The following is a 23,850-nucleotide window of genomic DNA, read 5'->3' as shown; positions in this document are numbered from 1 at the left end:
ATTTATTCATCTCCTGACTACTACCAGAACACTAATGCACCACAAAGCGCAAGTTGTCTCAGACTGGTTGCATGAACACAACAATGAGTGTAATGTTCTTTGGTGGCCTTCCCAGTCACCAATCCAGTAGAGCTCCTCTGGGATGTGGTAGAACAGGAGATTCGCAGCATGGAAGTGATGATAAATCTGCAGTAATTATGTGATCAATCAGATCAACATGGAGCAAGAAGCTCAAAAGGAATTTCCCGTGAAAAACTGAGGCTGTTGTGTGAATCACCCAGTGTAAGAGTGATGATCTGGTGAGTGTACTGTATATGTTTGAGTTTTTTTTTAATGACACCATTCCCCTTTCTTGGCATTAGGAGGTGTGGACGCTAGGGGGCGCACTTCCTCTCCCCGCCACAGAGGCGCAGATCAGAGAAGAACTCAGGACACTGCGGCTTGTCACTACATGGCGGTAACGCAGCACATTGCGGTATTATACCTCAACTGTTATTTACGCTTTTTAAACTATTCCGTGCCTTTTGTCTGATATTTGCATCACAAGTTAAAATTGCGCTATCTCTCTGTCTATAAATATATATATATATATTTATGAATTCGCAGATATCGTTAGCTCTGATTGTATTCCAATGAGGCCTTCAACAAAACCCAGCGCGTATCAGGGCTAGCGTTAGCGGCTAGCTGCTAGAGCTAACCAGCTAGTGAGCTAGCAAGGCGTTAATATGACTTAAATATCTGTAGATTCAGGGATTGAGGTTGCGTTTTATTTAGAAATGATGAACAGGGTGGAATTAAAGAGTTTTTTTCCCGTGCGTGTGAGTGAAGTGAGGTTGCTAGTCTGGAGAACTCCTACGCGGCCCCTCACACTCAAACACTACTAGCACTAGCGTTAGCATTAGCGAGCTAACGCCGTTAAAAAAAAACAGCTTAGCATGTTGAAGCTACAGTATGTGATACAGAGATACTGGTTAAAGCGCATATTCTCGCTCGGTCATACTCCAGCTAAACTAAATGTGTGTGAGAGGGAGAGAGAGAAAGCTGCACAACACTGTTAGCCGCCATTTGTGTTGCTTGAGTTGCTACACTGAGGCTAACGCTAGCCGGTTAGCTAATGCTAGTAAGCGCGGTGCTTTTGTTTTTTGGTGTTTTTTTTTTCTTCTTTTTGATGAGCTTGCTGTTTACACGACCTCAACATCAGAGTGTGTTTATTAGTAGAGTAAAAAAAAGTAGAGATAGTTAAACACCTGCTTTATGGTACATTAGCAGACCGAGGCACTTTAGAGCTGAGCGATATATCGTTTGTTACTCGGTATCACGATACTGATATCACCGAGTGCAATAAGATCGCAAACAGATTACGCTTTCCGTTGTGAGCATTCTGAGGTCAGGCTTTAACTATGAATAGCAATATCATCACAGTAATCTGTTTTCGTGCAGGCGTAAGCTGGGTTTACTGTACAGTTGTGCTGTTGCAGACAAAATGGCACAATGTAAAGAAATTCCTTGGTCGCGATCCTAAAACGAATAATGTGACGTGCTCGTCTGTGGCCGATTTAGTGCCATTGCAACCAAATCGTTCGAAAGTTTGAAAAACTGTGCAGAAATTGTGCAAAGTTTGAAAGTCAGCAGTAGGAGGACAATGTAGGGTGACATGAAGCTCATGAGACAGATACAGTATTGGTAATGTTGAAACATAAAAGAATCTTGCTAATGAACAGAAAAATTACCTCAAACTCACTTTGAAAAACGTTTATGCACGAGCCTGGATAGTGCTGATTGATGGAGTAAACCGTATGTAGTGATTTTCTTTAATCACAGGTCTATCGTCAGAGGATCTTCCTTATCTAATCTGAAATGGAAAATACGTGTTGTCACTGTGTTGTAGAATTTTGACGAGATTTTATAAGGATCATCTCTTTCAGCGTGATAGGTAATCTCAGAAGGCTGCTGATATCGAGCTGTGTAAACCCAGCTTTAGCCACAAATGTGCATCTCAGTTTCAGCAGATCAAATGCCTAAACAGAGATATCTCAGATTGTAGGAAGGAGGCATTTGCTAATAACTTCCATCATGTACCAAAGAGAACTCAGTACCATGAGGTTTCTGTTTACTCCACAGTAAGCAGTAACCCAGTAGTCAATATTATTGTGCTTGTACAGTGACAATAAAGCATTTCTATCCTGAAATGTGTTGTAAATTGTGTATTTGTTGGTTTTTTTTATGTTTCATCAGCTCTAGATTGCTGACAAATTGAGAGTGAGCGTTGTGTGCCGAAAACTTCCCCACCGCCATCTCAACCCTGGTCGCCTCAGTCAGTCGGAGCCTCGTAGGTGAGCGTGTAAATTTGGAGGGTTTTTTTTCTCTAATTGTTTTGTTTCCTTGCTTTTTTCAGCAGTGGATTCTAGACACTGAGCTGCCAACATCTGTGGCTTAGACGTAACATTTATGATTTTTAACCCTTTGCTACGTTCTGCATTTTTAAATATGCCAGACCAAACGAGGAGGTGAAAAAAATCGCCCATAGATAAGCCAAATCACTGAAGGATAAAAGATGTAGGAAGTGAAAGACGTGCAGTTACTTCGCTCCAGCTTTATCTAGGTGAACTTTGACCTGTGAGTTCACAGTCTTGAGTCTTGTGAGTCAGTAGAAAATAAGGAGGTCTGGTCACCTCAAAGGGATGGTAAAGATGAAGGAGCTGCATATCATTAAGTAGTTGTGTACCAGACTTTTACCTTGCTGGTTTCTTACTTAAAAAAAAAAAAAAAAAAACAGTCTGTTTACTGACAAATGCTAGGAATTTTGTGGTAGAATTGTGTTTTCTCTTTGCCTGCTGCAAAGTTCTGGTTAGCAACGTCAGCACCTCTGTAGCCTGTATAACAGTAACACCTGGTTTACCAGCAACAGCTTTCATTTATCACACACTCTGGTGTAAAAATGTGGTTTATACATTCACACTTGTTTTTTTTTTTTTTTTTCCCCTCTCTGTTTGTTGGTTGCTTTAGAGAGGCAAATTTTTGATGATGGAGAATGGTCAAGGCACAGGCTCCAAGCTGGGCCTGCCACCCCTCACTCCAGAGCAGCAGGAGGCACTGCAGAGGGTAATGTGGTTTGGCTTATGTATTTTATTGATTTATTTATTTTTGTACACAGACAATGCTCATTTGAAATTGTTTATGGTTTAATTAGACACACAAATTCACATTATTGTTCAACAGCTACCAGTTAGAAGTAATACACCTTTTAGCTGGTTGGATGTTTTCAGCTTTAGGTGGTGGCAGGAGCTCATTAGAACCCGTCTGCAGCAGATTCCTTGCCAATCAAATTCAGATTATTTTTAGACTAGGCTACACTGGGAATTTGTTGATGCTGCACTCACGAAGCTAACCCGTCGCTGTCCTTTCACTTTGCAGGCGAAGAAATATGCTATGGAGCAGAGCATTAAGAGTGTCCTGGTGAAGCAAACCATAGCTCACCAACAGCAGCAGCTTACTAACCTGCAGGTGAGCAAAGAGAAATATCCACTCTGGCAAAGCCTGCGTTCCGCAGTACCACTGAGTTAAGTATGTTGGTCAAGTGTGACGTCCGTAAACGCGTCTGTTAGGGGCAATGCGTACATAAGTGTTCTGTTTTTATCTCCAGGACTTCTTGCAGTTTTAGAGTCACTGACCTAGAAAAACTAATGTTCATTAGTTCTTCATTCATTACTGTTTATAAACATATACAAGTCAGAGATGGGGTTGGAGGAGACACCTGTTTAGGTGACTCACAGAGAAACACTGATATATGGCCTATATGGCCTGCTTTTTTTGTTTTTCCTTTTGTCAGATATTGATCCTTGCAGTATTTAAAACAATAACATAGAGATTAAAATTTTAGTGGCCACATTTCAGGCTTTCTCCATGCCATGCTTGATTAAATTGTAAAAAAAAAAAAAAAAAATTTAAAATTGTGGTTCACAGTTCCTCATGCACTCAGTGGTCACTTTAATAGGAACACCTGTTCATTCATGCAATTATCCAGTCAGCCAATCATATGGCAGCAACACAATGCATAAAATCCTGCAGATACAGATCAGTTAATGTTGATGATAAAAAAGACCAGGAAATGTTTTTCAAATGTTCAGCTGTCCAGTTTGGGTGATCCTGTGCTCACTGTAGCCTCAGGTTCCTGTTCTTGGCTGACAGGAGTGGAACCTGATGTGGTCTCCTGTTGTTGTAGCACATCCACCTCAATGTGTTGTATGTTCTGAGATGCTTTTCTGCATACCCAGTTGGTAAAGAGTAGTTACTCTTTGTGTTACTGTAGCCTTCCTGTCAGCTCGAATTAGTGTTCGTCTGCAGTACTGCAGCTCACTGGATGTTTTTTGTTTTTTTTTTCACACCGTTCCGTGTAAACTCTAGAGACTCCTGTGTGTGAAAATCTCAGGAGATCAGCAGTTTCTGAAATACTCAAACCAGCCCATCTGGTACCAACAACCATGACACAGTTAAAGTCAAAGAGATCAGGTTTTTCCCCCGTTCTGACATTTGATGCAAAGCTATTGACCTGTATCTGCTTGAGTTTATGCATTGTGCTGCTGCCGCGTGATTGGCTGATTGCATAATTGAACTGAATGAGCAGGGGTGTTACAGTGGTCATTGAGTGTGTATAGTATTTTTTATCTTAATAAATGTATCAAGCAGTACATATTTTAGTAGTAGTGTTTCCCCTGTTTGCTAAGACATCATTTTTTAACATTAATTCAGAGAGATGCCGTTGCTTGCTGTTCTTTCGGCCAGCCTTATGTGTTGTTCAGTTGTGGTTTAGTGATTTGCTCATATTAATAACACAATATCAAGAGATAGGTGAAGCTTTAAACTAAGCAGGAAGCAGTTCAATTACAGATTAGACTTCAACTGCATCACTTTTCTTCTGTCTGGAATCTGATATCTGTCTTGCAAAAGAAATAAAAACATATCTAACCTACTTTTCAGCACTTTTCCATTTTACTGTGTTTCAGATGGCAGCAGTGACTATGGGCTTTGGAGATCCTCTCTCACCCTTTCAATCGGTCAATAGAATATTAAACTATTTCTTTCTCTGTGCGCATTTTTGATACTATGATTTTTGGTGCTATGAGTGAGTGACATACCAGGCCAGATATACAAAGCTGATGACCAGACATTTGTCTCAGCATATTTCAAAAGTAGACATGGCTTTTTCTGGGGTTTACTTGTGCGGCGAATGATATGTGTATGTGGTTGGTCACTCATTTCATCACAGGTTGCCAGGTCTCACAAGGCTTTTACAACTTTTAGATTTTGCAGTACTGTAGATTGTATTTGGGCCCAAGTGTGTAGGTGAGAGAAGGACTTGGAGGAATTTGTCAAGGATATTTCTCTAGCCCAGGTCTATTTTTCATCACCACCCTTTAAAATGTATCATCAGCTCTTACTGTGATCACATTCCAGTGATCATTAACACATATAGACTCCATGTGCAAGGAGCATTTGTGTGTGTGTGTGTGTGTGTGTGTGTGTGTGTGTGTGTGTGTGTGTGTGTGTGTTGTGTGCTGGGGATGTTGCAAATCCATGTCTCCTTTGTAAATATGCTGTGAACTATCAGAGCCAGCTTGGTGGGATGTATAAGAAGGCTAGCCAAGAAAAAGCACCCAGCAGCCAAAAAAAAAAAAAAGTCACGTAGGTTTATTTAGGTAGGGAAACATTCCTAACGTATGTAATTGAAGGAAAAACAACCCTGTGTACATTAATTATTAGGTTATGTGGTTTGTGCAGATTCGCCCTTCCTCTTGGAGAATTCCAGCGTAAGTCCAAAAGCCACCAAAGGAGGCACCTCAGGTTTCAGCTCATAATTGTGGTTTTGATGGTATGGTTTTGTTGAAATTGTCTTGTTGGAATCTTTGCACTCCAGGTTAGTCATAACTGTACATGTTTTGAAATGTGTGCTGTGCAGGCTCAAAGTAAAACCCCTGAGCTCACTGTTAAACAGAAGGGCTTCTCTGCATCTACTCTAACTCCCTGGCATTTATGCTTAAGTTGTAAGTTCATACACATAAGCATATGAAACCCAAAGAGGACTAGAAATAGGCATTTGTTTGAATTTGTAGTCAAGATTTTGCCATTTTCTGTTTTTGTGTGTTGTGCTGTCTTGTTTTGTTTAACATTCTTCAGCAGCCAGTATTCTCTCTCTCTGTCTCTCCCATACATGACACCAGGTGGCAGCACAGAGGCAGCGAGCTCTCGCCATCATGTGTCGCGTCTATGTGGGTTCCATCTATTACGAGCTCGGTGAGGACACCATTCGGCAGGCTTTTGCCCCGTTCGGCCCAATCAAGAGCATCGACATGTCCTGGGACTCTGTCACCATGAAACACAAGGTATTTCGCACACTTCCTTTATTCTGTGATATACCGATGTCCACAAGAACACATGGTAGAGCTCTGACATTACATCTAAACAGCCTAAAGATATTTGTGTAGAAGTTGGGAATAAAGATGAACGCACACGGCAGTAAACAGAAGTCGTACGGTAATAATAACGAATCACTCTGCCTCTGTTTTTGGCAGGGCTTTGCCTTTGTGGAGTATGAGGTGCCTGAGGCTGCTCAGCTGGCTCTGGAGCAGATGAACTCTGTCATGCTGGGTGGAAGGAACATTAAGGTGGGTTCGAAACCAAGGGAATTATGGAATAATTATATAAATAAAACTTGTCAGATGTGTGGAAATTAGGCTCCGGCATATAAATTTGTGGTAAAGCTTTCATAGTCTTTTCTGCAGCTTGGGTGTAAACTGATGCTGTCTCTTGTTTGTGTACATTTCTTTCCACTGATCTGTATGTGAAAGGAGCAGTGTGCAATATTTAGAGCCCACTTCCCCGTCTATCAAAATTATGTATGTCACGCAAGTTGTCTTTTAGATTCAAGGGGAAGAGCTGTGGAGCTCTGCTCTGATTGAGAGCAGCACTAATTTTTAAGCTGGAAAAACTATCAACAGAACCAATGGATGACTATTTCTGGTTGCAAGTCAGAAAAGATAATCTTGAAATAATGGCTATTGTACATTTTGAAACACTTCTGATCTGCACCTTTAAAATGATCAGTATGAAGGCAAGCTCAGCATACTGATTATTAATGAGGTGGACTGCTGTTCCAGCTGTATGAGATTAAATTCTCAGGACTTATTTGAACTATTGACTTGCTTCATTCCTTATTTCAATATCTCAAATGTACTCCTAAATTCCAAACCTCCTTTTTTCTGAGCAATTTTCTAGGCTAGAGTGCTTGGAGGCTGCCCCATTTTCTGAGTATAAGCCTTGCTTCTGTTTTTATCTCGCTCTGTGTGTGTCTTTCTGTGTGAGAGTATGAATAAAGGCCAGTTCAAACCGGACATATTTCTGTAGCATTTAACATGAGAGACAGTAACGTTTTCATTTTAGTAAGTTTTAAATCCACACCAGCTGCTTCAAAGGCATGTTAGAGGCACATAAATCTTGAACCCTTGTATCACCCTATTCTTGTTTTATGTGTTGTTTCAAAATTTTCACATCATGCACATAAGTGAAATCCTTAGAAATCCATTGGCATCAGTAACATTTTATATAAGCTGGTGCGCATGTTTCGTTTCCAAATTTAGTTTTCTTGATGAAAAGGAAGCACGCTGTTTTCTGGGTAGTGCACATGTAATGTGTCTGGTGTGGATTGAATGGCTTGTTACAGCTGCTGCGCTTATGCGATGTGTCCGGTGTGAATTTGGGGTGAGTCACTTGGGAGTCTCGCTATCCGTGTGTGAGAGTAAATGAGTGTGTCCTTGCTGACAGTGTGGATTTGTGCGGATTGCAATATTGGCCACACTGCTGTCCTGCTTTCTGTTTTGGAGCCCTGTTTCTGTAGGTACTGCAGAGACTGAGTGCGTGACGTATTCGCGCGCTGCTCTCAGGCCAGAGTGTGCTGATGATGGGCTGTGCCTGGCTGCTGTCGCTTGGCCGCCCCACCTGCAGCACAGACACTGCACAGGTCGCAGCTGACCATGACACTTCAGCAGTCGCATCACGCACACCGGGACATATAAGAACACAAACATACCACTGTTTTTATTTATCTATCAGCACCTAGCTAAAAAGGCTGACTGGTGTGCTAGATGACACTAGGTTATCATGTTATTGACATTTAGTGGAACACCAAGTCATTATGTAGCATTATGTATTTTGGTAGTACAGTTTAGAAAATGCCAAATCTAATTTTTGGTTCTTGTTATGGCTCTTTATAAACCAGTAAAGAAAAGAGTTTCGGTAGTTAGTCAGAATACAATTTTATGGCTCAAGCGTCTGTTTGATTTTGAAGTCTGACATTAATCAGTGATCTAAGACACATTTTCCGATATCTCACCCACACACACACACACCCCGTCATACCCTCACAAGTTCATCTTCATACGTCGGTGCTCAGTAGCCCCTGTGCTGGTATGTATGCTGTAGGTGGGGCGGCCAGGTAACATCGGACAGGCGCAGCCCATCATTGACCAGCTGGCAGAGGAGGCACGCGCATACAATCGCATTTATGTAGCCTCAGTGCACCCGGACCTGTCCGATGACGACATCAAGAGCGTCTTTGAGGCCTTCGGCAAGATTAAAGCCTGCATGCTGGCCCGAGAGCACACCACAGGGAAGCACAAAGGCTACTGCTTCATCGGTGAGCAGAAGTAGAGAGGGGCTCAAAGGCTAACCTGATCTTAAGTAGTCGGAGAGATGTGCTGTTTCTGTGACTGGCTGTTAAGGAAAAATATTCTCATTTCTTGTTGTAAATCGTTTAATAATTTACACAGTTGGCACATTGTTTATGAACACAAGCTAGGTCTTTCTTTTCTTTTTTTTTGCATTTTTGGTGGTAATCCTAGTCTACTATAAAGCAGAAATTGATGTATTTTCTTGTTGTTTTATGTCTTGATCTGAACTGATTAACTTTCAATTGGATATTGTGACTCCAACTTCCTGTCTATGTGGGTAGAATATGAAAAGCCTCAGTCAGCAATAGATGCAGTGTCCTCCATGAACCTGTTCGACCTGGGAGGCCAGTACCTGAGGGTGGGGAAGGCCGTGACTCCTCCCATGCCCCTGCTGACCCCGACGACCCCCGGAGGTTTGCCTCCTGCTGCGGCTGTGGCTGCTGCCGCTGCCACTGCTAAAATCACAGCCCAGGTGAGAGATCGCAGCTCTGCTGAAGAGACAGCTCAGCATTTAGGTGCTGCTGTCAGCAGATCTGCCAACCTTCATGCAATTTGTGTAGGATTTTTGCAATTTAACTTCCCAGTACACTGGAGTGAGTTATCGCACAAAAATATGCCAAAAGTGCACTTATTTTTTTCCCCCCGCATTAAAAATGAAGGATGAGTTAATGGATGTTTAAACCCCACCTTCTTCCTCCCATCTCACATTAGCAATCTTCTGGCAATTATTCTTGCCCTGACTCAATTTTCTTGGTTGAAAGGTGCACTGAAGTGGTGCTCTTGCTTTCTGTCAAAGTGAAGGGGGATGTTTTGAGTTCGTTAATGTGACATAAAATCTAGGAATGTAAACTTGGCTACCATTTAGACAAGTATATAGTTAACTATATAAGAAATGCTGACAAAAATGGCCAAAGACTGCACTGTGCCAGTCAGCACAGACTCTTTTTGCATAGATACAAGTTACAAAAAAATGTCTGCCTTGTGGAAACATCATGGTTTCTTCAATGGAATTTAGACAAGCAATTGGTTTAAAAAAAAAAAAAAAACTATTTTGAAAGTGTACTGTTATGTTTTGTGCTGTTTACTGCATCCCCATTTGGCAGCGCTACAGATTTTTCTTCTTCAGCGTTGGCAGATCTCTTCGAATTTTTACTTAGATGTTTGTTGCATGATTTATTGTGTTCGTTCTTCTTGATGTTCATTCGTTTAGTAAAAGTCCTCCTGATTTAAATTACACATGCTTTGCGTATCATGTTAATATATGGTTTTGGCATTTTTGACAGTGATTTCATTTTTCCACATTTCATTTTTCATTCACTACATTTTTCAACAGCTCTGTTGTCTTTTGTGTTATTTCTGTGTGTGACGTGTTGTTTAGGAGGCTGTCGCAGGGGCGTCTGTACTGGGCTCACTGGCGTCTCCCGCTCAGCTCCTCAGCCAGCAGATAGGACTCCCTCAGGCTGTACTGGCAGCGCAGGCCCCAGGCTTGATTACAGGTCTGACACTAGATTTATCAGTAGAAAATAATGACTGAATCTTGTTAGTACACCTCGATGAAATACTCCCTCTCACATATTTTTTCCACTTCTTTCCAAGGTGTCACGCCCGTTCGGCCGACTCTGCCCGTGGTGCCTCAGGTGGGCCTGGTAAACCCCGTGCTGGCGTCGCCACCCATCACATCCAGTGCCACGTCCACAGGAACACCAACAAGCACAACTCAGCAGCAGCCCGAGGTTAAGAGGGAGGTACAGGACAAGCAGGAGAAAGACGAAGCTCGAGCAGATGCCGCGGAGCAAAGGAGCGTGAATGAGCAGGAGCAGATCAGAAGCAGTGAGGGCAGCCCCACAGTCACACACTCAGGGGTGAGTGAAGAGCTGCTGTGACCATGACAACAAACTAGGGCATGGGTAATAAATAAAATAGATGCAGGTAGGGTGAAATGGCTTTAAAAAGTCTAACATTTTTAGTTTTCTGTATTTCATCAAAATGTAAATGTAAATATCATTGCGGTCGATTTTCTTTTAGCATATTACTTTGAGCAGTTACCCAGTTCTAAAAAATCATCTTAAAGCCTGATGACATTTTTGTGAAGGCATTATCTATTCTAGTTAGACATGCACCGAACTGTTTGGCTGAAACATTGCCACATTTCTGTGACCTAATGCGTAATGATGCCAAATATTTTGACAAAACCTGTCTTGTCGTTTTTGTTCTCCTACACTGGTTATAGATGACTCATTCAAAGAGCAGCAGTACAGCGCCAGAGAAATCCTCCACCGTGTGAGAGCATGTCCTCTGGGTGCATATCCACATTTAGTGTCAGGAAATTGAAGCTGTTTCTGTTTGCACAACAGCTACAATGGTGGCAATAAGACAGCTCATCACTTAATGGATCATTTCGATTAAGAATATTTAACTCTTTATGTCTCGGTGAAGAGACACTGACTTCACTTCACGCCTGCTCAGTGTAAAAGAGCTTGAGGTCTTTTCCCCCCGTTAATCTTGAGGTTTTGTATTTCAGCTTTGTTGAAAAACAAAATGATAGTTTCTGCAGTTATACAAAAACAATTGAGCAGATGAATGAATGTTTGTACACTGGATATTCAGTACTCAGCCCAGTGATTGCCTGACATTTTCACCTCATGTCAGTGTATCAGTACTATTTCTGTATCTTCTGTTTTACCTTGGCGTGGTATAATGTTGTTGCACGTCACACCCCTAGATTGAGATGAACATTTTTCGAAGTGCAGAGGACAGTGTTATGAAACAGTGCAGATAAAATGCCTCACTGCCTTTGAAGACAAGAGCAATATCTGAATTTAAACTTAACTTAATCCAATTTTTTCCTGACTCTTCTTGTGTTTCTGATGTATAGTCTACAGTAATGGTGTTGCGCAACATGGTGGGCCCTGAAGACATAGACGATGACTTGGAGGGGGAGGTGACGGAGGAATGCGGAAAGTTTGGTGCCGTGAACCGGGTCATCATCTACCAGGAACGTCAGGGCGAGGAAGACGACGCCGAGATCATCGTTAAGATCTTCGTGGAGTTCTCTGACAGTGGTGAAATGAATAAGGCCATCCAGGCCCTGAACAACCGGTGGTTTGCGGGTCGTAAGGTCGTGGCTGAAGTCTACGATCAGGAGCGTTTCAATAAAAGCGACCTTTCGGCATAAGACTGACCAACTCTCTGTCCACCTGCTCAAACTCATTCAGCCTCCATCTCTGCTGCTCGAGTTTTGGGATTCTTTTAAACTTGTAATTATTTTTTTTATTGTGGTCAATAATAATATTGGGGACAATCCCATTGGAGGGATTTGACTTAGAAAATATTTGTGCTTAATGGAATTTTTTTTTTTTTTTTGTCATCACCTACTGTGAAAGATTTTTTTCTTTGTTTATTTGCAAATTGTTTTCTAATTTGTCGATTTGGTTCCATTGTTCTCTTATGTTCTGACCCCCAACCTTTTTTTTTTTTTTTTTCTTTTTTTAACAAAAAAAAACAAGTTTTTCCATCACTAATGTTCTGTTAAGATTCTAAACGTTGTACTGGAGTCATTGGTTCTGAATTTACTGAACAATAAATTCTTCAAATACGCCATCCTTACTGTTTGTGAATCATGTGCTTGAGAGTTCTACTAGCTGACTGTGTAAATGTCATGCTTGTGTTATTGTGTTGTTAACAAACCTTAGCCAGCTGAATATCTTGTTTTCAAACATGAGAATCAGGGTTTCATTTTTTGGATGTGATGAGAGACATCGCAGAGACTATCAGAAGGTTAGCAGTAACACTGAAGGAGCTGAGATTGGGTAAGGATCCACTGACTTAGTCTGCATTAAGAAAATCACTCAGGACACTTGACCTTAATGCATAATTATTTTCACACTTACGTAAAATTAATGTGTCGAAATAATGTAGATCACCTCACTGACCTCAGGAAACCGGGCTCACTGTGACGCGCTGTGATGCCACGTTCCCAGGCCATGTCTGATCTACCAGGCTGCATTTACATCAGACGCTCAATGTAAAATCAAGAGAGTAAACACCTTCAGGTATGACACAAGTAGAAGAATTCCTTGTTAGTGATGAGTGTGTAGGTTCTTGTGTACATGATTACTGTATATGATTGCTATATATATAATAAGCTGAAATGTTTGTATAGTGTAATAATTACACAAGAAAAGTGTGAGAGGTGAAGTATGAGGAACTAGACCTAATTCTGGCAGCACACAAGCAGTGGGAGGCGCACTTGCGTAACAAATTGGTGAGTGTAGTAACTTCCTTTGGTAGGTGACCAAAGTGTAAGTCAACCAAACTGAGTCAAATGCAAAGTTCCTGTGCATGACTTCTAGGTTTTCTTTTGCCCTTACTAAGGCAAGACATTACAGATTGAAATTACAGTGCTGGTCATTTTTCTGATTTTTGGGTAAACTGCATCCATACCTTGTCTACTCTTAAACTGTACTAAAAAAATATATCAAAACTCAACAGAAAAATATTTTTCAGTGTTCATAATTTTGATGAGGGTTTTAAGATCCACCCACTCACTCGAGTGGTGTCATATATTCCAGAAAAGCTTGTTTTCTTGGTATTTCATGTTGTGTGTCATTATGATATACTACATGTCAGTTTCCTTTATAAATACATATACCTTTATAAACTTTATAAAAATCAGACATTAACCAGAGTGGAACCACGTGAAGGTTGTTACAGAGGAATTCCCCAAAATGTTAGGAATTTTTGGATTTACATTAGATTTTTCTACTGAAAGATATAAAATGTGTACACTATATAGCCAAACGTTTGTGGACACCTGACCATCAAACCCATATGTGGTTCTTTACCAAACTGTTGCTTCAGAGTTTGAAGCACAGGATTATCTAGAATGTCTTTATATGGTGTAGAATTACAATTTCCCTTCACTGGAGCTAAGGAGCCCAAACCTGTTCCAGCATGACAGTGACCCTGAGCTCCAGGAAGACATGGTGTGCCAAGGTTGGAGTGGAAGAACTCAAGTGGCCTGAACAGAGACCTGAACTCAACCCCACTGAACACCTTCGGGATCAGTTCCTGATCTCACTAACGCTCTTGTTGCTGAATGAGCACAAATCCCCACAGACACACTCCAAAATCTAGTGCAAAGCCTTCCCAGAATAGTATATGATATATATATTGTCCAAATACCTTTGAGCCCCTGAAAATGGAGGTAATTCCTAAATGGTAAATGCTATATTTTTGTGGAACCTCATAAAATAAAGCAGAAAGTCTACACTTTGATCACATCTTGATTGTTTTATTTCAAATCCATTGTGGTGGTGTATAAAGGCAAAATCACAAAAACTCTGTCAAGCTGAATTCACCTGTAGTATCTTGCCTTTAACAACAGCTCATTCTGCAGTGCATTTTATCTTCCCTTTCTTAAATACACCATAACACATTAGAGCAACAAAACAGTATTATAATACTATATATTATTAAATAGCCTACACTTTATTGCGTGGTAAGAAACACTATAGATAAAGCTGTCTAAGAATGTTGCGAAACTGCTGATCTGAATCGACCCGGTCCTCCTGACCGCTAGGTGTCATCATCTGAATCGCCATAAAAACAACCGTGTACGCCAGACGATGCGTCGAGGACGATTTACTTTTCCCACACGTATTCCGGAGAGCCCTGTATTCTCTGCTGCGATTGGCTAGTACTGTATGACGTCATGGACTGGGATTGGTCAATACTTTAAACCGACGAGGAGTAGGAGGCGGGGTTTGTCCGAATGCGGGTGGGGAAGAATGACGCCGTGAGGACTCTGTGTAGTCAAGAGACGGTGAGGCGTAGTTGGGGAATAGATGTGTAAACGTGAAGCTCCGGTTGACTCAGTACCTTAAGACTTGGCTACAGAAGCTGGAAACTCCCTGGCGCATGAGCACGACCAGAGGCGCAGCTAGCGAAATTAACTGTAGCCATATGAGTCACGACGAAACAGATATTGTGTGCTGTGGTTGCTTGCGGACGCGGCTGGGACTTTGCTGGGCGCAGCGGAGAGGCACAAAGCCGGCGGAGGCTGAAGAAGCGCTGCCTTACGGCTGACTCGAACTGCACTGTTTGTGCTCCTGCCTCAGCCTCTGCCAGACAAACACAACATTTTACTGTCTACTGCTTTTAATACTATTATAGAGTCGCCTTCTTTTATCACACAGTTAGCATTGTTTTAGGTGACTAGCTAACCGTGAACGTTTTTAAACCTCTGGCTAGCAACCGAGCTAGCCTGATAGACTAGCCTCACAACAACAACAACAGCAGCAGCCGCGGCTCCTCGCTGCTACATCACATGCACCTGGGAAAGAAGACTCCATTAAAACCGAAAGAAGGATTTTAAAAGAAACTATAGTTGTAGCTGTCGCTGAAATAAAGCAGAACCTTTTGGGAGAGCTCAGTTTCGGTCTCGAAAAAGCATAGTCGCGTTTAGTTAGCAGTTAGCTGAGCAGTGTTGTTTGAAAACAGAGATGTGAGTGAACTCGGAGCAAACTTCTAAAATGAACCAGGGTTGAATTTCTCAAAGGAAGACTCAAGCAGACGGTCTGGGTTTGGAGTGCATCAGTGGATCAGCGGAGTGTTAAAGCAAGTCTCTTGGACTGGAAGTGAAAGCTGTCTGTGTCTCTCTGCCAGGGATTTCCACTGTCGTGTTCGCCTGTTTTTTTTTCTTTCCCCCTCCGTGTCTAATGCGGAGGCCCTGATCAGCCCCGGCGGCCCGCCATGCTCAAGTGCATCCCTCTCTGGCGGTGTAACCGCCACGTTGAGTCGGTGGATAAGCGGCACTGCTCTCTGCACACTGTGCCCGATGAGATCTACCGCTACACCCGCAGCCTGGAGGAGCTCCTGCTCGATGCCAACCAGCTCCGAGAACTGCCCAAGGTAAGAGCATCAGCATCAGCTCTGAGCATGGGGCTGAGCACTGCTGGATTACACAGGCTTGGCTTGTCACTCATGTCAGGTGTGCACTGATACCAGAGTATCTCAGTAGGGATCAGCGATATAGACTGAAACCTGTATCGCGATACTTCATGATATTTTCTTTGCGATAACGATATAAGATAGTGACTTTCTGGCCACCAGTCAGATCAGCGTACAGTCTTGAGAGCCGTCTGATTCACATCTGAATTACATCTGTATTACGGAGGAAGCTCCTTTTCTGGGGATTAATTCTTCTTCCTCGTCTAGGGCCGGAACTTCACCTTCCGCCACGCTTGTTCCCATTCTATGTGTGAGATACGCACGTGGCGGTGCGTAAACACGCCATCGTCTATATCATCAGTATCGCTGGATGACAAATTGTTATCCCAGGGAGGAATTGTACCGGTATATCATGCACGATATGATGTAGCACAGCTCTGATTCTGAGTATCGCTGATACCCCCGATACTGACATCCTCACACTGATGGAGGAGACGTCCTGTAGCGTCTTCTGAGGAAGGATGCCAAAGGCATGATGGCAGCAAGCTTTAAGACAACTTCTATTTAGATGCATGTTGTCAGTCATTGCGTATAGGACATAAAATATTCGGGAAATCAAATCCAGACTTTTGTCTCACTGTTGGATCGGTGCATTCCTGCCCTGTGGTGTTCATATTGCGCTTTCACACCTATTAGTCCATTTGCTATTCTTATAACGTATTCCCTTTGGTATGTTTGCTGTTTGAATTGGTTTAGTTTCACAATCCACACAAAATAAAAGAACCAAAAAAAAAAAATAATAACAAATGCACTTGGGCTGAAAACACACTCCTTAAATTCTTTCATTCGTTGTTCAGAAATATGGGAACCGATCCAGCACTCATAAATAACTAGTTGAACTAGTTTTGTTTGTCACATTCACTGTGTTTTTCTCTTTTTCTTCATTGGTCCAAATCTCCAGAATATTTCACATCTCTGCAGCACTTCAGCTCACTCCTGTGGCTCAGTATATAGCTCATGGGTCAGGTTAGCAGCTCGCGTCTACCGACAAAAAAAAAAAACGCTGCCCGCAACTCAAAACACATGACACTTCCTGCAGTCGGGTCAATTCAGGGTGAAATCATTTTCCTCCTGCAATCAAACCACACAAGAGATCACGAGGAAGCAGACTGAAACGACCTTGGACTGGTTTCGGATTTGGTGTTCACACCTGCGTAATCGATCCACACCAGCGTTCGATTCAAGCTGACCCAGAACACTCTGTAATATTAAGCAAAGTTCTCAGCAGTTGTCAGTAAACCTGTGTGAGGAGAAACCCGAGTCTGTGTGTAAACATGGGGGGGGGGGACAAACATGAACCACCAGTATGCAACCAATCAGCACATAGAGACGTCTCTGCTTATCTGTCCATCATGTTGCTTTGGAGGGAATTGAGTTTGGATTTACAGCTTTAAATCAGCTAAACTGCCACTAAATTATACCTTGAAGCTGACACATCAGCATCAGTTGGAGATGGACAGAGGGTCAGTAGCTTCTGTCTGTCTGTCTGTTTTTCAGTCTATGTCTCTAGATATCCAGCAGACAGCAGGATGAGGAGAAGGAATGAGAAGAGCCCAATAATCTCACTGCTGGGGTTTGTGTACTACGGAAATGTGCTTAGAGCTGTGTAACTTACTCCTCTAAAGAGCCTTTTTTAATCCACACTCCCATTTGTAGGGGTGTTTGTGGGTGTGTGTGTGTGTGGGAGAGAGAGAGAGAGAGATCGTGTTGCAAGTCAGCTGTAGTGGAGTCCGTACTAAGTGCACCAAGCGTTACCCGAGGCTTCTGCGTGCGTGTGTTGTGAGGTTGGAGAGGCGTGTAGGAGGGTGACTAGTGAACACCGTAGCCTTGAGCAGGCGTTAAGTGAAGCACAAGTGAAAAATTACAGGTAGTGTTTAAAGTGGAGCTTCCATCAGTCTGCTGAGTGACTCCTACAGGCTGTCCGAAGCCAGGAGTAGGAGCTGGGGGGGTGTGTGTGTGTGTGCTTGCGTGCACTTTCCATAGCAGAAAGCACAGGCGTGTGTTAGGCAGGCTGCTGAGTGTGTCAGAAAGGTGCACAACATTGTGCTGACAGTGACACAGAGTCACCGATGCAGTGCGACACTTCAGGCTCGGAGCTCAGACCTGTGTGTGTTGTGTAGACTGCTGGCATATGGACGCTGCTCAGCCTGCAGCAAAGAGAGAAGTCTTGTTTATTTCAAAAGCTGGAGTAATAAATTCATGCTGCAGTCGACCTGCCTTGGAAGTCATTTTTTCAATTACGTCATTTTCGACCCCCTGCATTTAAGCTGCAAAGCTGAAAAAAACCCACAGACGTTTTTACGTTCATCATTCATTAGTAACAATCTAGCCAGCTAACTGATGAGTGATGTATATTTATCTCCTCAAAGCAGGGGGCTGTATCGTTAGTGGTATAGATTTAACAAGCGAATTCGTGTGTATGTTGATTGATCTAAAGCAAATATGTTGCATGTAAAGCATAACTGATTTTTGTTTTCATTTGATGTTCATGTTGTGAGCAGCCATGCTGATTCGACATCACTTGCTGAACTCAGGGTTAAGGACACTGTCCCACGTTCCCGAGTAGGAGTTGAGGGGTCGTTTTCTTTGTTTTTTTCCTCGTCAGAGGTCGGAAATTACGAGAGTTACCATCTTTCGTCGAATGCGGCGTAAGCATTTTTATTTAATTTGTAGTATTTTGTTAGATCTGCTGGTGCAACAGGAGCTAGGCTTGAGAAGCAGGGTTATATTTGCAGTGTCACACCGGTGTGAAGCGCATTACGTTAGCTCGTGCACACAAAATGAAATCGTTTAATGGTTAATTAACTGAATAAAAAAAACTAGCCTGGACACGTAATCTGCTTATCCCAAGTGCCTGCGCTGGGGATTTGTCCACTCCTCCTCTGTGTAATCAACTTGGTGTTGTGTGTGTTTTTTTTTAAATTGGAATAATATAGTTGTTTCTCCAGATTTTGCCTGTGCTGAACAATGGCGCATTTGGTCCTTTACCGCACTTCATACTGCACTCTGACCCATTTTCATGTGATGGAAGTGGTGATGCCTTTCTTTGGAACAATATCATCATGAGCAGATGACCCTCCTTCCTCTTCAAATTTACTCTCAGGCCTCATTTACTCGCTGTCTTCCTGTAACCTGCCACCGTATTTGCCTACAAGTGATTTGTCCGAGTGGGTGTGTACCTCAGCCATGTGCCGCCCGAGTGACTGTTATATCCTGGCTTCACGCAAGCACTACCTGATCAGTCTGCATCCGTTGGTCAGTTCGGCGAATGTTGGATGGAAAATGGAAACAAGCTTGTTATTGTACAGTTTTAAAGCTGCCAAACCAGCAATATATTTCATAGAGTTTATGTGTACAGGAATCTCAGTCTGTATATAACTTGGAGAGCTTTTTATATGTTTATTTTTATTCCTTCTTATTTGTGGTATATTGTGAGTTTATTGTGTACTGTTAAAGTCTTGTGAACTGTCTTCCTTGTTGTGCTTTTGTAGTAGCTGTTTGTGAGTATTCTTCTCTTCTCTTCTCTTCTCTTCTCTTCTCTTCTCTTCTATAAGAGCACCAGTTTGTAGACAATGCTACAAAGTTTGAAAGGCAACACATCAGACCTCACTAAACACCTCTCACTGCTCCATTCTGACTTATACATGTCAGATTTTAATATAAGTCCAAGATTTTTGCAGTTATATCAATATTTTCTGGGGAGTTAATGTTCCATTTTGTTTATATTCTTTAGTTGCCTAAGATATTAATTTGCTATTCGTACCAAGGTACCTCCACTGTTATCAGAGTCTCAGTTAACACTTTGGTATCAGTGTAGTATATTAGCATTAGTTTATGGTAATGCTGCGTGGAGACAAGCGTGCGCTCTGGTTGTGGCTCTTATGTCCCGAGCGTGCCATATGGTGAGTGTCAGTGTGTGGTGGCTCTGCCATGTGGTGTAAGATTTGGTCTAAGCTGCTTAAGCTACAATCCACCCTTCCCCAGTTAAGTGTTAATCGTGACTGGTCACATACTGACACACTTTAGCCAAAGCATTTCTGGGATTTTTGTATTTATGTGAAGTGTCCAGGTGCAGAATCATTTAACGTTTGTAGAAAACCGTCAGTATGCATACTGCATTAAGCAGCTTAACATTTACTCACAGATATGACCGTCCAAAGCAATAGAAGTGATCAGGTGTCTGAGGCTGTATAGCTAGTTTATGTATTAGCTTCACCAAGGCAGCGACTGCTTGATGTCTTAACTAGTCGAGAGGTTGAATTAATTTGTGTGTGTGCATGCGTGTAAGTGCAAGACTGAGGAAAAGGCTGAGCAGATGGAGGTTTAGTTGTTCTCGCTGGGTTTAATGATGTTCACTCCGGTGCTCAGCGACACCTACACGGAGGCTTATGTTTATCAGGCACCAGTAACTAGACTCGCTTTGGAAGTATGTGTAGATGTCTAGTTTTGTTTATTAGACTGCCATGAGAAGACATTCTCAAAGTCAAATCCAAAGCCTTTGTGAAACCTTACTGTAGTTGGCTTTTGGTAAATAATATGGTTCTTTGCACACTTTGTACACATTAGTGCGAATTTCTTCTGTAAATGAACTGAAATGTGTTGTCTGGAATGACACCCATGTATCGCGGATGCTTGCCTGAAGTAAAAAGTACAAGGATGTAATAACAAATAACAAGGATGGACAAATGATAAATACTTTAGCTAGGCAACCAGGCAAGTGGACACAGCAGTGTCCGTAATGTCGTAATGTATGGTGAGCTAGTTCATTAGATATGTGCACTAATACTGACCAAGACAAACTTAACGATCATGTCACACATTGCGTTCGACAAAAAGTTGTTGGCGGACGTTTCAGTTATGAGATCACATTCAAGTGTGGCTAGTGTCTTTACTTTCTCACGCCCTGTTTAACCATGAAGTGACCGCATGTCCCGCTAGCAGGAGAGTTGTGTAACAGGTTTGTTTGCGCGGGACGTCTTGTTTATTTTAGTGACATGTCCACTCCTGAGGTCAGAGTGAACAGACACACGGGCTACTGAAGACACGATCACGTTGCAGGTGTGCATTTCAGTTGGTGTCACACCCTGTTTAAGATCTGCATAACAGTATTTACTGGAGAGTGAGTTTTTGCTGAGCGTGTTGAAATGTTGCTGAACATTTGCATCAACCCGTATTTATTCGATTGAAGGAGTGATTATACAACACGGAACATGAGAGAGACACCGCTTGTTTTTGTTTAAAGCAGGTCTTTATTTCCTGCATTGTAAAGGAAGTGGAAACAATACAACAAACAATGGCATGCCTACTGAAATTATAAACATATGGAAAAGATGCATGCATCTTTTGTATACATCTTAATTGCTGTCCATCACAGCCATATTTAAAGTGCTCCTGTCTTTTACCATAGAAACAGGAGGCGGCTATAATTGCCCCTCAGCAGGAGGGAGTAATGTGGGGGAAATGGGCTTAACAGTGTGAATATTGGATCCCGCTCTTGCAACTGTTCAGGCTCTGTCATTTGGCAAAAAAGACAACAAGCAGCTGAAGAGGAAATCCCCCTCACACCCTCTTGCTCTCAATCGCTGTGAACCTCCGGATCTTTCTTCTCATTATGCAATCCTTAATTTGCGCTATCTCTTAGCATGTCCTTTTTGTGAGAGCTAAACCCCCCGACTGTGCACAGTGGACGCTCCAGAGAGCCTGAAGAGAGCCTGAAAGCTTAGTGGATTAACCCTGCATGTCCACAGCCTCTCGTACACAAGCAAAGCTCCGGTAAAAGCCAGCAAGCCAGCACATGTTAATCATTTACATGCTATCACTCGCACATACTGTAAGTAAACCGCCCTGTTTCTCTTCTCCCTGTTCACATTTAAGGAAAAGGGAGGTTCTTACACATAACCTCAGGCTTTCTGAAGGCTCTCGAGCTTTGACAGTCAGACCAGACCTTGTGACAGGTTACGTAGTAGGCTTTTTGAGCTAATATGATGTGGCACGCCCGTTCGCAAATCCAAAACATCATGGCTTGCATTGTTGCAGCTTTGGTTTCACTGGGTGCTTCTGTCAGCCAGGGCTGTGCTGCGAAAACATGAGGAACTCTCGGCTAAAACCCGAGTTACCAATTAGCTGAATGGTAGAGCGTTTTTTTTTTTTTTTTGGGTCAGTGTCAATGCCATGTAGAACAAACATGTGGAGGTTTTTATCAGGGGTCAGTGCAGCTTTGTGCAATGTAACTTTGAAACTTGAAAATATAAATGTAAAACAAGAAACGCTTACACAATACCCCCAAAATTTCACCTGACAAACAGATGTAAACGTTTAGCCCTTGGTTACACATATTACTTCATTACGTTTTCCAAAAAAAGTGGGTGTGATAGATGCAGATATTTTAGTGATACATGAATCAGTTGTAAGCTTTCATTATCAGCGCTTGTCATTTTTGTAATGCACCGTTAATACCCATAATACCATCTATTATTGCTTTGTCCATTGTTTGCTCAAAACCATAGTGGGTGCAATAGACAGCAGGCACACGGTTCCAGGTAGCTTGTTTGCAAAAGCAAGACTACACCAAGTTTATCAGTGCATCAATCTAAATAGGTGTGATAAGATAGTGTACAACTAGAAAAATAATGGTTTTTGCTTTTATTTTACATTCATCTCTGCAGAATATGTCCTGTATGGGTTTGATACTTTATAGTATCTTCCACGACTGAAAAGCCTGCATGCTTGTTAATCAGGCTTTCCATCAGGCTAAGTAATTTGATTGCATTTCTGAATAAATTGCCACTGTTTAAAGTGTTTTGTGCAAACTCACAAAACCACAAAAAAGCAGCATCCTTCCCTTATGTGTTGTTCTTTTATGAAGCCCCCCGTGCCATGTTAGTGCGCACTTTAACGCTCACTTTGTTCTGCTTGTGCAAAACATTGAAATAAATCTTTCTTATTTTGAAGACACTATATTTTTGCTTTTTGAGTTTATACTGTATATCTGAGCAGTGTTAACTACTGCCCAGTTATGCATGGCGGTGTAGGTGTGTTGAAACTGGTGAAAGTGGAAGAAATCGAGACATCTACGGCCACAACCTCACATTGCATCAAACAGCATGCGCTTAAGACTGAGGCCCTTCCCCCACTTCACAACATCCCGTCTTTGTCCCCCACCCTGAGCCAGATTAAGGCTTCATTTGTCTGTGAAAACATGCTTAAGCACTCTCGCACACAAACCCGCCCTGCATTCTCGCATGCAATCACAGATTCTTCAGAGGTCTCCACTTGAGGGCTCTACAGTCATCGTTACACTTACAGGTCCGGGAACAATGCACCACGTTCTGTATCCTACCTGCCTGCGCTCTTTTCTAACTTGGAATGCAGGGTTGCTGTAATATTTCCACATTGCTCCAAAACATTCTCTTACCTCAGACACAGCATTCAATTTTCATTGCAATTAAGAAGCATGACTAGAATGTGGGTTTTCAGGCCCTATAGTGATGCATGATGTCTTTTAAATTAAATGAACCTGCATAGGAGACTTGGCAAGCTTTATTTTATTAGCAGTTATTCTTCTGACTGTTTACTGATTGATGAACATATTGAACTAGACCTAGACCCAAACTTTAGATGCTTTAAAGGATTTAAAACATATACAATTTTTAAAATGCCAATATAGTATTTCATTGTACAATACTCAAATGGTAGTCAGATCAAGCAAAATATAAGCTGCTTTGGTGAAAGAGAACAAATATCATGAAGGTTTGTCTGTGATTGTGCAATGGGGTCATAAGTTACGCATCTTATCATGGTTGCTGGCAAGAGGCCAGCAAATTTGGAAGTCCTGTCCTCAGCCAAAGTGAATGCAATGTATACATATATTTTAACTCGGAGATATCCAGTTGTGGAACACTGAACACACCAGGATGAAATCCCTGTCTTTGCACAGCTCAGAAGGTTGAGGAGGAAATTACCTTTAATTAAGTTGTTGATCCAAAATGAAGCGGTCTTAAAGAGCCTTGCAACACTGCACCATGAAAGGAAAGCTTGAGAAATACAGTAATAAATTCTAACACTGTTGTGATTGCAGTTGTATATTAATTGTGTACTCTATGAAATCGTGAAAAGC

General features: G+C 42.1%; 2 protein-coding genes across 43 annotated transcripts in view; both read left to right on the top strand.

The window, feature by feature from the left end:
• Positions 1 to 353: 353 nt before the first annotated feature.
• On the top strand, positions 354 to 12,323 carry puf60b (poly-U binding splicing factor b). Of its 7 annotated transcripts, none has more exons than XM_026936189.3 (12): positions 354 to 475; positions 2,236 to 2,333; positions 3,007 to 3,102; positions 3,415 to 3,504; positions 5,004 to 5,054; positions 6,219 to 6,380; positions 6,570 to 6,662; positions 8,476 to 8,689; positions 9,005 to 9,195; positions 10,105 to 10,219; positions 10,320 to 10,585; positions 11,599 to 12,323. In XM_026936189.3, the coding sequence occupies exons 3-12, from the start codon at positions 3,022 to 3,024 to the stop codon at positions 11,896 to 11,898; spliced, it is 1,563 nt and encodes a 520-aa protein (XP_026791990.3). In that variant the 5' UTR covers positions 354 to 475; positions 2,236 to 2,333; positions 3,007 to 3,021; the 3' UTR covers positions 11,899 to 12,323. The 7 variants fall into 7 exon arrangements, with proteins under 7 accessions (XP_026791990.3, XP_026791989.3, XP_026791991.3 ...); XM_026936188.3 differs by having other exon boundaries at positions 10,102 to 10,219; XM_026936190.3 differs by lacking the exon at positions 5,004 to 5,054 and having other exon boundaries at positions 10,102 to 10,219.
• A 2,108-nt stretch (positions 12,324 to 14,431) lies between these two features.
• The window catches only part of scrib (scribble planar cell polarity protein), an 84,192-nt gene continuing 74,773 nt past the window's right edge, over positions 14,432 to 23,850 (top strand). For 7 of the 36 annotated variants that reach the window (XM_026936603.3, XM_034303906.2, XM_053233287.1 and 4 more), the window contains exon 1: positions 14,433 to 15,635. In XM_026936603.3, the coding sequence (XP_026792404.3) occupies positions 15,477 to 15,635 (159 nt within the window). In that variant the 5' untranslated portion in view covers positions 14,433 to 15,476. Of the gene's footprint in view, positions 15,636 to 15,716; positions 17,198 to 23,850 lie in introns of those variants that run through there. The other 29 variants (XM_026936619.3, XM_034303922.2, XM_026936618.3 and 26 more) reach the window with 12 other exon arrangements.

This window comes from Pangasianodon hypophthalmus, chromosome 4 (genome assembly GCF_027358585.1).
Source record: "Pangasianodon hypophthalmus isolate fPanHyp1 chromosome 4, fPanHyp1.pri, whole genome shotgun sequence".
In the NCBI taxonomy this organism is placed as follows: domain Eukaryota; kingdom Metazoa; phylum Chordata; class Actinopteri; order Siluriformes; family Pangasiidae; genus Pangasianodon; species Pangasianodon hypophthalmus.
Note: the sequence above shows the minus strand (reverse complement) of the source record. Positions and strands in the feature narration are given on the sequence as shown.